Source organism: Oppia nitens, unplaced genomic scaffold, assembly GCF_028296485.1.
Source record: "Oppia nitens isolate AA-2021 unplaced genomic scaffold, nextdenovo-longstitch-racon4-pilon3 scaffold1_pilon_pilon_pilon, whole genome shotgun sequence".
Lineage (NCBI taxonomy): Eukaryota > Metazoa > Arthropoda > Arachnida > Sarcoptiformes > Oppiidae > Oppia > Oppia nitens.
This window is the reverse complement of record NW_026533199.1, coordinates 10,731,290-10,744,452: the sequence shown is the minus strand read 5'-3', so window position 1 is coordinate 10,744,452 and position 13,163 is coordinate 10,731,290. Positions and strand designations below refer to the sequence as shown.

Below are 13,163 nucleotides of genomic sequence, written 5' to 3'. Positions count from 1 at the left end.
CATTCAAGCTCGGAAGTAGTATATTTGCTTTCGTGAATATTAACTCTACGTGAGTAGTACGACACTACGCGTTTGTGCCCATCATCGTCGGGTTGCATGAGGATCGCTGCGATTCCAATTTTACAGGCGTCAGTATGAATTACTACTGGTTTATCATCTCTATAGATAGCCATCACTGGCGGTGTTGATAGAGCCTCTTTGAGAGTATTAAAAGCAGAGATTTGTTCGGTACCCCAAATAAACAGATTATCTTTACGTGTCAAACGTGTTAATGGTTCAGCTATCGATGAGTACTTGTTGATGAATCTGTGGTAAAAGTTACACATACCGAGGAACTGTTGGATATCGTGTTGGTTTTTGGGTGTCGGATAATTGCGGATTGCTGTACTTTTAGATGGTGCCGGAGATACGGTTCCGTTTTCTATTACGTGACCTAAATATTCTACTGAAGTCACTGCGAATTTGCACTTCTCTTCACGAAGTCTAACATTGGCTTCACGTAGACGCTGAAGTACATTATTCAATAAGAGGTCATGCGAACGCTGATCCGGCGCGTGGATTATTATGTCGTCGAGATATGGTATCACACCATTGTTTAGTAGGTCTCCCAATACATGTCGAATGATTCGTTGAAATGTTGGCGGAGCGTTCTTGAGACCAAAAGGAAGAACAAGCCACTCATAGTGACCGTCGGGAGTGACAAATGCTGAGCGTTCGATTGATTCGTTACTCATAGGGACGTGCCAATAGCCCCATGCCATATCGAGTGACGAAAATCTACGTGAGTTCGATAGTTGGTCAATAATGTCTTGAATTCGGGGAAGAGGTTCACGTTCGTCGATTGTGATAGAATTAAGTCGTCGATAGTCAATACAAAGTCTCGCGGATCCATCTTTCTTCTTTGCGAGTGTTACTGGTGAAGCGAATGGAGACTTTGAATGACGGATTAGTTTCTTGTCGAGTAGTATTTTAATTTGTCTTCTGATTTCGTTGAAATCTGCGATCGAGTGGCGATAAGGTCGTTGATGTATTGGCTGCTGCTCAGGAAGTAGTCGAATGTGATGAGATACGTTTGGAATGCGGCCCACGTCATTAGGATCCGCTGAAAATAATTGAGGGTACTGTTTCAGTACGAGTCGTGTAGACATTGGAGTAGATTCATATTGAGTAGATGTCATGTTGACTTTTATGTGACCCGCGTTGAGTCCGGAAATCTTTGGTCGGCTTGTAGTGAGACAGAGCTGTCTTTGCGACGAGAGTGAGGTTTCTTGTGTAACGAGCTTCCGTTTGAAGTCGAGATGCAAGCCGAAGTCAGCACAGGTGCCGTCACCCATGATGAATGGCTTGGGAGAGTCTTTGAGGACGTGCGCGTGCACTTTAAGTACTGTTTTGTTGATGCGAAGAGTGATTGTTAGGCGGCCGTCTGATTGAGAAATCCCATTGATTCCTGCAACGGGAATAGCGGTTCGTGGGTCAGGCGTTTTGTTGAGTACTCTGGCAAAAGCTGTGCTCATTATGTTTATGGTAGCACCAGAGTCGATAACTGCTTTAGTAGGAATATCGTTGACCCGTACCGCGATCTCAGTTAATGACGACCGCCCAAAGCGTTTCCCTGAGCGATGATGTCCTCAGACTGATTATCGTCTCCAGTAAAATATGATACGCCTTGAGGTCGCGGATTCACATTGAATCTATCTCTATATGATGCTTGATTTGGTCGATTTGTCTGGACAAATGGATTATTTGCTGACTGTTGAGTAGCCAAATTTCTGATATTTGGCCATTGTCTACGACACTCGCGATGCCAATGCCAAGCAGTGACACCAGCTTGGGAGCATTTGCGGCACGGACCGGGAGGTTGATTATCAGATTATTCGCAGTTTAGCTCTCAATGAGAGCAGTCGCATTTTTATATGCTCTTCAAATGCTCTCATTTTTGTCTAAAAAGTGTTATATTTTCTATGTTTTTGCACGTCTGCCTTCTTCAACGGCTAAAACACAACTGACTGTTTTTCGACTCTACACAAGACCGACCTTCTTTCATCAATAACGTCTTCTTCAAAACTTAAAAACTTTATCTGCGCACCAACTACGCACGACGTTTTCTGTGTTCGACACCTTTTTGTGACATCCAGCGCTACCTACTGGTGAGTCTCACTACCTGTGTTAGTGATTCTCTTCGTCAGTGTCTCCACTTCTGTGTTTACTGCGCACATTCTCTGCGCACATATCTGCGCACACAACTTTGCACACGTTTTCTGTGCACATTCTTTGCGCACATATTTGCGCAAACTCGCCGCCTACAACGACACCTAGTGTGAACTATGCAAAGGACACCACCTACCAATACAGCAAACACTCGCTCACGATCAAAGTCTGTTAAGCGGAAAAAGGAGGAGAATACACCAGAGAACCCTCTCGAGTTTGACCGTCCCGATGACGACATACCGCCCAATGACGAAGATGACGAGGTCGACAACATGAACGAGGAATCTGAGGACGAGTCACCAGAGTCCCTCAGCACAGAGTGCCAACTGGCCGGTCAGTCTCTCCAATACAAAAACCCTAACCAGCTGCAGAGATCGACTGCACAGAGACTTATATCAAAACTCTATGCATACTACTTGGCGGCTACTCGCCGAGCAGATGAAGCCGAGGCAAAACTCTCCGTTACCGTCCAAATGCAAGCTCAACTCAACGAACAAGGCGAGCAAATCAAAGCCCTTACAGAGCTCATTACGTCCACTGTTATCCCTGCAATCACCGGCTCGGCACCTACAACCAAGCCTAATCCCACTCCTACCGGTCCGCCTACTTTCGCACAAATCACGAAGCGACCGAAGAAGCCTAACACCAGAGACTACCCGTTAATCGTTGAGCCCAAATCCGACCAACAGAAGGACTCCAACAAAACACACACCGACCTTCTAGACTTCGTTGATCCAGAGTCCGAAGAGATTTTCGTCAACCGCGTACGGAAGCGAAAAGAAGGCAAGGTCGTCATTTCCGTCAACAACGCCAAGGACTTAGACCATTTACGCGACACACTTATCGCTTGTCCTGAATTTTCCAGCAATTATACCGTCCGAGAACCCCGTCTTCGCGACCCGCGAATGATTATAAGCGGTGTCCCCAAAGAAATTACCGATGATGACATTCTCGAACGTATTTCAGAACAAGTATTGAACGTCGAAGCAAGTCCAGCCTCAATCGGCGCTCTCAAGACCGAAGTCCGATTCATCTTCCACACAAAGGAAAGAAACGACGAGAAAAACGTCGTCATTCAAGTGTCACCCAAATTACGTAACACCCTCATACAAGCCGGCAAAGTCCAAATCGATTGGTCCTGTTGCCGCATTAACGACTACATTCTCGTGACTCGTTGTTTTAACTGTTGCGGTCTGGGCCACCGCTCACACAAAGACAAGGTCCGTACTTGTCCCAATGCCATKGCCTGCTCGTTCTGTAAAGGCGAGCACACATACAAAGATTGTCCGTACAAGACCGATGACACTAAACTCTGTTGCGTTAACTGTWCWGAGGCYAACAGAAAGGCCGGCAACAAYAACATTGACGTCAAACACTCGGCCATGTCTAATGACTGCCCGAGTCTCAAGGCCTACAAACTATCGGAGTTTCGTAGAACCCGATATGTTTAGATGTACCGTCCATTTCCCCCATTGTCCAACATCTCAACGCCTTCTACATCGCCAGCCACCTGACTACAAGAGCCATAGGATTCAGCCGCACTATCCACCGATCATTTGCCGATGTGCGTGCAGCCGAAACTCTGCAGCAACGGACGCCGCCGTCACTCATCGCCCGGACACTCAAAGCGATTACATAAAGAATTGGCACTTAACCGACCACCATCTAACTTTCACCCCTCGCGAATCAACCGAGTGAGGACCACTCAATCATCGGCATCAACTCATCATTTTTACCGTCCCTTTTTTTGTAYTTCCCCCTTAAWTTACTTATRCWWTGTATTGTTTTTATTAGTATTATTACTATCAATGTACCAYATTTTACTTTCACCCCTATTTTCATGATACGAGTACCGTATCATTTTTCTCCGTCCCTACAGGGTGTTGTAGGGTATTATATTTACTTAATGACGTGCCCTACAACACCCTTTATATTGTGTATCATATTCTTGAAAATATGAAATAAAGAATTATCATTGATTATCAGATTCGTTTTGACGATTCGGTTGTACAGCCATAGCATATGTTTGACGTCGAAATTCAGGTTGAGTACGGGCGTCAGCTTGAATCTGAGTACTCAATTTGAGTTCCTTCATTTTAGATTGACTACAAAGTCGAGATGATTCCAGTCTCTGAGCCAATGTTAACCATTCTATGTGAGTTTTAGGTAAGGCACACAAGAGGTAACCCTTATATGACTCGGGCATTCCCGCAGTGAGTTGTCCGACGATATTGTTGTCGTTGAGGTCTGCCTGTCGTAGAAATCGCATTTTCTCATCAAAGTAGTCTTTTACTGTCTCATTGTTGTTTAGTTTTCTTTCTTGTGCAAGGATTAAGGCGTCCTCTCTTTGAGATGCAAATCGTTGTATGAATTGTCCTCGTGTTTCAGCCCAAGTCATTGTGAGTATATTCGGGGCAATTTCGGTTGCATACCAATTCAAGGCATCGTCAGTTAGGTATGTCATAAGCTCATAGGTTCGGTCGCTTTCGGCTAAATCTCTTGTTGCGACTTCAAAGAGTCCGATCCAGAGATCGGCTCTTATAACAGTTTTGTGGCCATTAAACTTTTCAAGAGCCGGGCGTTTATTTCGACTCTGATTGAATCCGTCCGACATTGTATTTGTAGAAGTGCTTGTAGTCATTTCAGTTTGATTTCCGGTTATTTCCGGTGTTCGAATTCGGTGACCTGAGCGGAGAATAATTTTGGATTGCGGAGGTTATCCTGCCGACGGTGCGCCAATTGATGCTATTATTATTTAAGATCGGGTCTCACGATGAGGTCGGTAATCAGGGTGACGCTTGGGGTTCACTGTGAGGATAGAACTCAATGTGAGGTTGGGATTTACGGTGACGGGGTGAGTTATGGTAATGTAGAAGTCAGAGTGATTCTGGGAATCACGATGACGGCTGGTTCGGGCGACGTCAATAAGAGTACCAATATTGTTAAAATGATACACAAAGAGAATGCACAATAATAACTAACTTTATTAATAAAACCAATAAATAGTAAAACACGTGTAAATAATAAAAATAATTGGTAATGATATCTCAGGTGTGTACTGAGTAAAAGGTAAAGTGTTAGAGAGCGATGCGGATGTATTACAGGTGCTTATATAGGGAAAGGTAAGTCAATGGTCAATCAGGTATGAAAGGGTTAGTACTAGGAAGGGTAGGGTTGACATCTATTGGCATCATTCCCCCGCCGTTATCGTTCGCACGGAGGTTGAACGGCTTCAGTTGACTGGAGTGCGCGACGTAGGATAAAGTGTCCGGGGATTCATCATGAGTTGGTCGAATAGCATAAGTTTCATCACCCAGACTCCTGATGATGATATATGGTCCCGTATTTGTAGGTGAAAGCTTGTGTTTTGATGGATGATGTGCTGCAAGTTTGCGCACAACTAGATCTCCGGTTTTGAAATTGGATGCTGTGTGGGATTCATTGTGAATTTGTTTTCGCTTCTCTTTGTCTTCATCTGAGCGTCTTATTGACTCTTGTCTAGCGATGTCAAGAGATTTCGTGTCGCAGAGAGCGTCAGATGGAATTCCAAAATGTAAAAATTGTGGTGAGTATCCTGTTGTTCCATGTGGTGTTCGGTTATATTGATCAACGACCTCGGGTAGAAGCTTTGACCAATGTCTGTTAGGTTGATCGAGTCGAATTGATTTAAGTTTAGTTATGATGATGTGGTTTGCTTTTTCACATAAACCATTGGCTTGAGGATGATACGGTGATGATAACGTGTGATTTATGTTTTGCTTCGATATGAACTCAGCAAATGTCTTTGAGATGAAATTAGTTCCTCTGTCGGTAATGAGTTGTTCGGGCCTCCCTATGAGTTCGATGAGATTCTTCATGAATCTGACTACAGTTTTAGCTTTGTTGTCGGCGGTTACTTGTGTCCATACGTGCCGAGAATGATGATCGACTATTAGTTGAATGTATTTTGATTTTGCGCTTCCAGTCGATCCCATGACAATTGTGTCCATTGCCCATAAAATGTTTGGTAAAATCGGTGTTGGAATAGGTTGTAGGAGTCCTAATGATTTCCTGTTTGAAGGTTTTACTAATTGACAAGTTTTACAAGTTTTGACGTATGATTTTATACTGTCATCTACCGATGGCCACCAATAATGTCCAGTAAGCAACTGTGTTGTCGCGGCAATTCCCGGATGTCCCATATCGTCATGATAATGGCGTAAAACCTCTATTTGTAACGTCGGAGGCACGTAGTATCTGTTGAGACCTTTATGTCTATACCTTATTATCCCATTATCATCAATATGACATTTTGAATCAATGTGATTCCAAGACTCATAATGAGTTGCGAATTCATTATGATTTCCGGATTCACTATGAGTCATTGGGTTTTGCTTTTGTTGAGCCATTTTCAAACGATTTTGATCAATAAGAAGCGATATTACCGGATTACGAGATAATGCATCCGCTGCCTGATTACGAACGCCGGGTCTGTGATGAATTGTATAGTTATAAACAGATAGTCTTACTGACCACCGAAACAGTCGATTATTTGAAGTCATTTTGATATTCAATAGCCATTGTAGTGCTGAGTGGTCAGAGTGGATGTCAACATGTTTGCCGTGAACGTATATATGCCACCTTTCCATTGATTCAATAACGGCTAAACATTCAAGCTCGGAAGTAGTATATTTGCTTTCGTGAATATTAACTCTACGTGAGTAGTACGACACTACGCGTTTGTGCCCATCATCGTCGGGTTGCATGAGGATCGCTGCGATTCCAATTTTACAGGCGTCAGTATGAATTACTACTGGTTTATCATCTCTATAGATAGCCATCACTGGCGGTGTTGATAGAGCCTCTTTGAGAGTATTAAAAGCAGAGATTTGTTCGGTACCCCAAATAAACAGATTATCTTTACGTGTCAAACGTGTTAATGGTTCAGCTATCGATGAGTACTTGTTGATGAATCTGTGGTAAAAGTTACACATACCGAGGAACTGTTGGATATCGTGTTGGTTTTTGGGTGTCGGATAATTGCGGATTGCTGTACTTTTAGATGGTGCCGGAGATACGGTTCCGTTTTCTATTACGTGACCTAAATATTCTACTGAAGTCACTGCGAATTTGCACTTCTCTTCACGAAGTCTAACATTGGCTTCACGTAGACGCTGAAGTACATTATTCAATAAGAGGTCATGCGAACGCTGATCCGGCGCGTGGATTATTATGTCGTCGAGATATGGTATCACACCATTGTTTAGTAGGTCTCCCAATACATGTCGAATGATTCGTTGAAATGTTGGCGGAGCGTTCTTGAGACCAAAAGGAAGAACAAGCCACTCATAGTGACCGTCGGGAGTGACAAATGCTGAGCGTTCGATTGATTCGTTACTCATAGGGACGTGCCAATAGCCCCATGCCATATCGAGTGACGAAAATCTACGTGAGTTCGATAGTTGGTCAATAATGTCTTGAATTCGGGGAAGAGGTTCACGTTCGTCGATTGTGATAGAATTAAGTCGTCGATAGTCAATACAAAGTCTCGCGGATCCATCTTTCTTCTTTGCGAGTGTTACTGGTGAAGCGAATGGAGACTTTGAATGACGGATTAGTTTCTTGTCGAGTAGTATTTTAATTTGTCTTCTGATTTCGTTGAAATCTGCGATCGAGTGGCGATAAGGTCGTTGATGTATTGGCTGCTGCTCAGGAAGTAGTCGAATGTGATGAGATACGTTTGGAATGCGGCCCACGTCATTAGGATCCGCTGAAAATAATTGAGGGTACTGTTTCAGTACGAGTCGTGTAGACATTGGAGTAGATTCATATTGAGTAGATGTCATGTTGACTTTTATGTGACCCGCGTTGAGTCCGGAAATCTTTGGTCGGCTTGTAGTGAGACAGAGCTGTCTTTGCGACGAGAGTGAGGTTTCTTGTGTAACGAGCTTCCGTTTGAAGTCGAGATGCAAGCCGAAGTCAGCACAGGTGCCGTCACCCATGATGAATGGCTTGGGAGAGTCTTTGAGGACGTGCGCGTGCACTTTAAGTACTGTTTTGTTGATGCGAAGAGTGATTGTTAGGCGGCCGTCTGATTGAGAAATCCCATTGATTCCTGCAACGGGAATAGCGGTTCGTGGGTCAGGCGTTTTGTTGAGTACTCTGGCAAAAGCTGTGCTCATTATGTTTATGGTAGCACCAGAGTCGATAACTGCTTTAGTAGGAATATCGTTGACCCGTACCGCGATCTCAGTTAATGACGACCGCCCAAAGCGTTTCCCTGAGCGATGATGTCCTCAGACTGATTATCGTCTCCAGTAAAATATGATACGCCTTGAGGTCGCGGATTCACATTGAATCTATCTCTATATGATGCTTGATTTGGTCGATTTGTCTGGACAAATGGATTATTTGCTGACTGTTGAGTAGCCAAATTTCTGATATTTGGCCATTGTCTACGACACTCGCGATGCCAATGCCAAGCAGTGACACCAGCTTGGGAGCATTTGCGGCACGGACCGGGAGGTTGATTATCAGATTATTCGCAGTTTAGCTCTCARTGAGAGCAGTCGCATTTTTATATGCTCYTCAAATGCTCTCATTTTKKSCTMAAAAGTGCTATWTTTTCTATGTTTTTGCACGTCTGCWYTCTTCAACGKCCAAATCACAACTGACTGCTTTTCGCCTCTACACAAGACCGACCTCCTTCCATCAATAACGTCKTCTYCAAAACTTTAAAACTTCTTCTGCGCACCAACTACGCACGACGTTYTCTGTGTWCGACACCTTTTTGTGACATCCAGCGCTACCTACTGGTGAGTTTCACTACCTGTGTTAGTGAYTCTCTACGTCAGTGTCTCCACTTCTGTGTGTWCTGCGCACATTCTCTGCGCACATATCTGCGCACACAACTTTGTACACATTTTCTGCGCACATTCTTCGCGCACATATTTGCGCAAACTCAATACCCACAGTGACACCTAGTGTGAACTATGCAAAGGACACCACCTACCAATACAGCAACTACTCGCTCACGTTCGAAACGGAAAAAAGAGGAGAATACTCCGGAGAACCCTCTTGAGTTTGACCGTGATGATGACAACATACCGCCCAATGAAGACGATGACGAGAACGAGGACATGGACGAGGAACCTGAGGAAGAGTCACCAGAGTCCCTCAGCGCACAGTGCCAAMTGGCCGGYSAGTCTCTCCAATACAAAAACCCTAAYCWGCTKCAGAGATCGACYGCACAGAGACTTATATCAAARCTCTATGCATACTACTTGGCGGCTACTCGCCGAGCAGATGAAGCCGAGGCAAAACTCTCCGTTACCGTCCMAATGCAAGCTCAACTCAACGAACAAGGCGAGCAAATCAAAGCCCTTACAGAGCTGATTACATCAACTGTTATCCCTGCAATCACCGGCTCGGCACCTACAACCAAGCCTAAGCCTACTGCTACCGGTCCGCCTACTTTCGCACAAATCACGAAGCGACCGAAGAAGCCTAACACCAGAGACTACCCGTTAATCGTTGAGCCCAAATCCGATCAACAGAAGGACTCCAACAAAACACACACCGACCTTCTAGACTTCGTTGATCCAGAGTCCGAAGAGATTTTCGTCAACCGCGTACGGAAGCGAAAAGAAGGCAAGGTCGTCATTTCCGTCAACAACGCCAAGGACTTAGACCATTTACGCGACACACTTATCGCTTGTCCTGAATTTTCCAGCAATTATACCGTCCGAGAACCCCGTCTTCGCGACCCGCGAATGATTATAAGCGGTGTCCCCAAAGAAATCACCGATGATGACATTCTCGAACGTATTTCAGAACAAGTATTGAACGTCGAAGCAAGTCCAGCCTCAATCGGCGCTCTCAAGACCGAAGTCCGATTCATCTTCCACACAAAGGAAAGAAACGACGAGAAAAACGTCGTCATTCAAGTGTCACCCAAATTACGTAACACCCTCATACAAGCCGGCAAAGTCCAAATCGATTGGTCCTGTTGCCGCATTAACGACTACATTCTCGTGACTCGTTGTTTTAACTGTTGCGGTCTGGGCCACCGCTCACACAAAGACAAGGTCCGTACTTGTCCCAACGCCATTGCCTGCTCGCTCTGTAAAGGCGAGCACACATACAAAGATTGTCCGTACAAGACCGATGACACTAAACTCTGCTGCGTTAACTGTTCAGAGGCTAACAGAAAGGCCGGCAGCAACAACATTGACGTCAAACACTCGGCCATGTCTAATGACTGCCCGAGTCTCAAGGCCTACAAACTATCGGAGTTTCGTAGAACCCGATATGTTTAGATCTACCGTCCACTACCCCCATTGTCTAACATATCATCGCCTTCTACATCGCCAGCCACCTGACTACAAGAGCCATAGGATTCAGCCGCACTATCCACCGATCATTTGCCGATGTGCGTGCAGCCGAAACTCTGCAGCAACGGACGCCGCCGTCACTCATCGCCCGGACACCTAAAGCGATTACATAAAGAATTGGCACTTAACCGAACACCATCTGACTTTCACCCCTTGCGAATCAACCGAGTGAGGACCACTCAATCATCGGCATCAACTCATCATATTTACCGTCCCTTTTTTTGTATTTCCCCSTTAATTTACTTATGCTATGAATTGTTTTTACTAGTATTATTACTATCAATGTACCATATTTAACTTTCACCCCTATTTTCATGATACGAGTACCGTATCATTTTTCTCCGTCCCTACAGGGTGTTGTAGGGTATTATATTTACTTAATGACGTGCCCTACAACACCCTTTATTTGTGTACCATATTCTTGAAATATGAAAATAAAGAATTATCATTGATTATCAGATTCGTTTTGACGATTCGGTTGTACAGCCATAGCATATGTTTGACGTCGAAATTCAGGTTGAGTACGGGCGTCAGCTTGAATCTGAGTACTCAATTTGAGTTCCTTCATTTTAGATTGACTACAAAGTCGAGATGATTCCAGTCTCTGAGCCAATGTTAACCATTCTATGTGAGTTTTAGGTAAGGCACACAAGAGGTAACCCTTATATGACTCGGGCATTCCCGCAGTGAGTTGTCCGACGATATTGTTGTCGTTGAGGTCTGCCTGTCGTAGAAATCGCATTTTCTCATCAAAGTAGTCTTTTACTGTCTCATTGTTGTTTAGTTTTCTTTCTTGTGCAAGGATTAAGGCGTCCTCTCTTTGAGATGCAAATCGTTGTATGAATTGTCCTCGTGTTTCAGCCCAAGTCATTGTGAGTATATTCGGGGCAATTTCGGTTGCATACCAATTCAAGGCATCGTCAGTTAGGTATGTCATAAGCTCATAGGTTCGGTCGCTTTCGGCTAAATCTCTTGTTGCGACTTCAAAGAGTCCGATCCAGAGATCGGCTCTTATAACAGTTTTGTGGCCATTAAACTTTTCAAGAGCCGGGCGTTTATTTCGACTCTGATTGAATCCGTCCGACATTGTATTTGTAGAAGTGCTTGTAGTCATTTCAGTTTGATTTCCGGTTATTTCCGGTGTTCGAATTCGGTGACCTGAGCGGAGAATAATTTTGGATTGCGGAGGTTATCCTGCCGACGGTGCGCCAATTGATGCTATTATTATTTAAGATCGGGTCTCACGATGAGGTCGGTAATCAGGGTGACGCTTGGGGTTCACTGTGAGGATAGAACTCAATGTGAGGTTGGGATTTACGGTGACGGGGTGAGTTATGGTAATGTAGAAGTCAGAGTGATTCTGGGAATCACGATGACGGCTGGTTCGGGCGACGTCAATAAGAGTACCAATATTGTTAAAATGATACACAAAGAGAATGCACAATAATAACTAACTTTATTAATAAAACCAATAAATAGTAAAACACGTGTAAATAATAAAAATAATTGGTAATGATATCTCAGGTGTGTACTGAGTAAAAGGTAAAGTGTTAGAGAGCGATGCGGATGTATTACAGGTGCTTATATAGGGAAAGGTAAGTCAATGGTCAATCAGGTATGAAAGGGTTAGTACTAGGAAGGGTAGGGTTGACATCTATTGGCATCAATATTATTCGCATTTTTATAAGCTATTTATGTATTTTAATAATATAATTAATTTTAGATTTAAAAAAGTTAATCAAATAATTAATTACATTTTTTAAAAATTAAATTGTATATCATATTTAAATTAGTTCCTATAGATGCTATATTTCGTTTTAAAAAAAAGTTATAATTGATATTGTTTATTAAAGTTTCTATAATAATTATTATTAGATTGCACCCGGATTATTTCAATTGTTAAAATTAATATTATTTAATCATTAGTGATTATAATATAAAAAATGATAAGGCGTGGTTCACATATTACGTTCGCACTTGAGGGGAGGGGGGGTTAGCTAAAGGGAACTTTTGCGAACGAGGAGGATGGGAGGGGTAGAGACTTTAAGAACGTTCGCATTTAGATAATATCTTATATCTTGTGGTGGTGGGGGGGGGGTAGCGGTTAGGGTTAGCGAACGTAATTTTTTTTAATGACTACATGCGAACAATTGTGAACATAGGGGAGGGAGGGGGTCTAGATTTCTTAAAAAGTGCGAACGTAATATGTGAACGACGCCTAAATAAATAATAGTTAATCTATTGTATTATTGCCAATAATTTATTGGCTCTAATTGTATATATAATATAAATTTTTATTTTAAATAATAAACTATAAAGGTTAAATTATAATCCTATATAATCCATTATAAGTATTTTTGATAATATCTTACAATACTACAGTATATTTCATAAAATCTCGGCTTTTTTAACTGCTCATAAAAATCGATAAATAAATTACAGGAAAAAAATAATTTTTAAAATTAATAAATAAGTATATAATAATTAATAATATGTATAATTAATTAAAAAAATTTAACTGTAAGCCCGCCATTCGGGTAAATAATTTCGGTTATTTTAGCGATGGTGGGGGCAATAGCAGTG

The 13,163-nt window shown here is 42.9% G+C and overlaps 1 protein-coding gene across 1 annotated transcript; it reads left to right on the top strand.

Annotated features, from left to right (window-relative positions):
* The first annotated feature begins 9,179 nt into the window (after positions 1-9,179).
* LOC128951393 (uncharacterized) lies at positions 9,180-10,729 on the top strand. Its single transcript, XM_054296642.1, has one exon. It carries the CDS (start codon positions 9,180-9,182, stop codon positions 10,503-10,505), a length of 1,326 nt encoding a protein of 441 aa, XP_054152617.1. The 3' UTR covers positions 10,506-10,729.
* Positions 10,730-13,163: the final 2,434 nt, after the last annotated feature.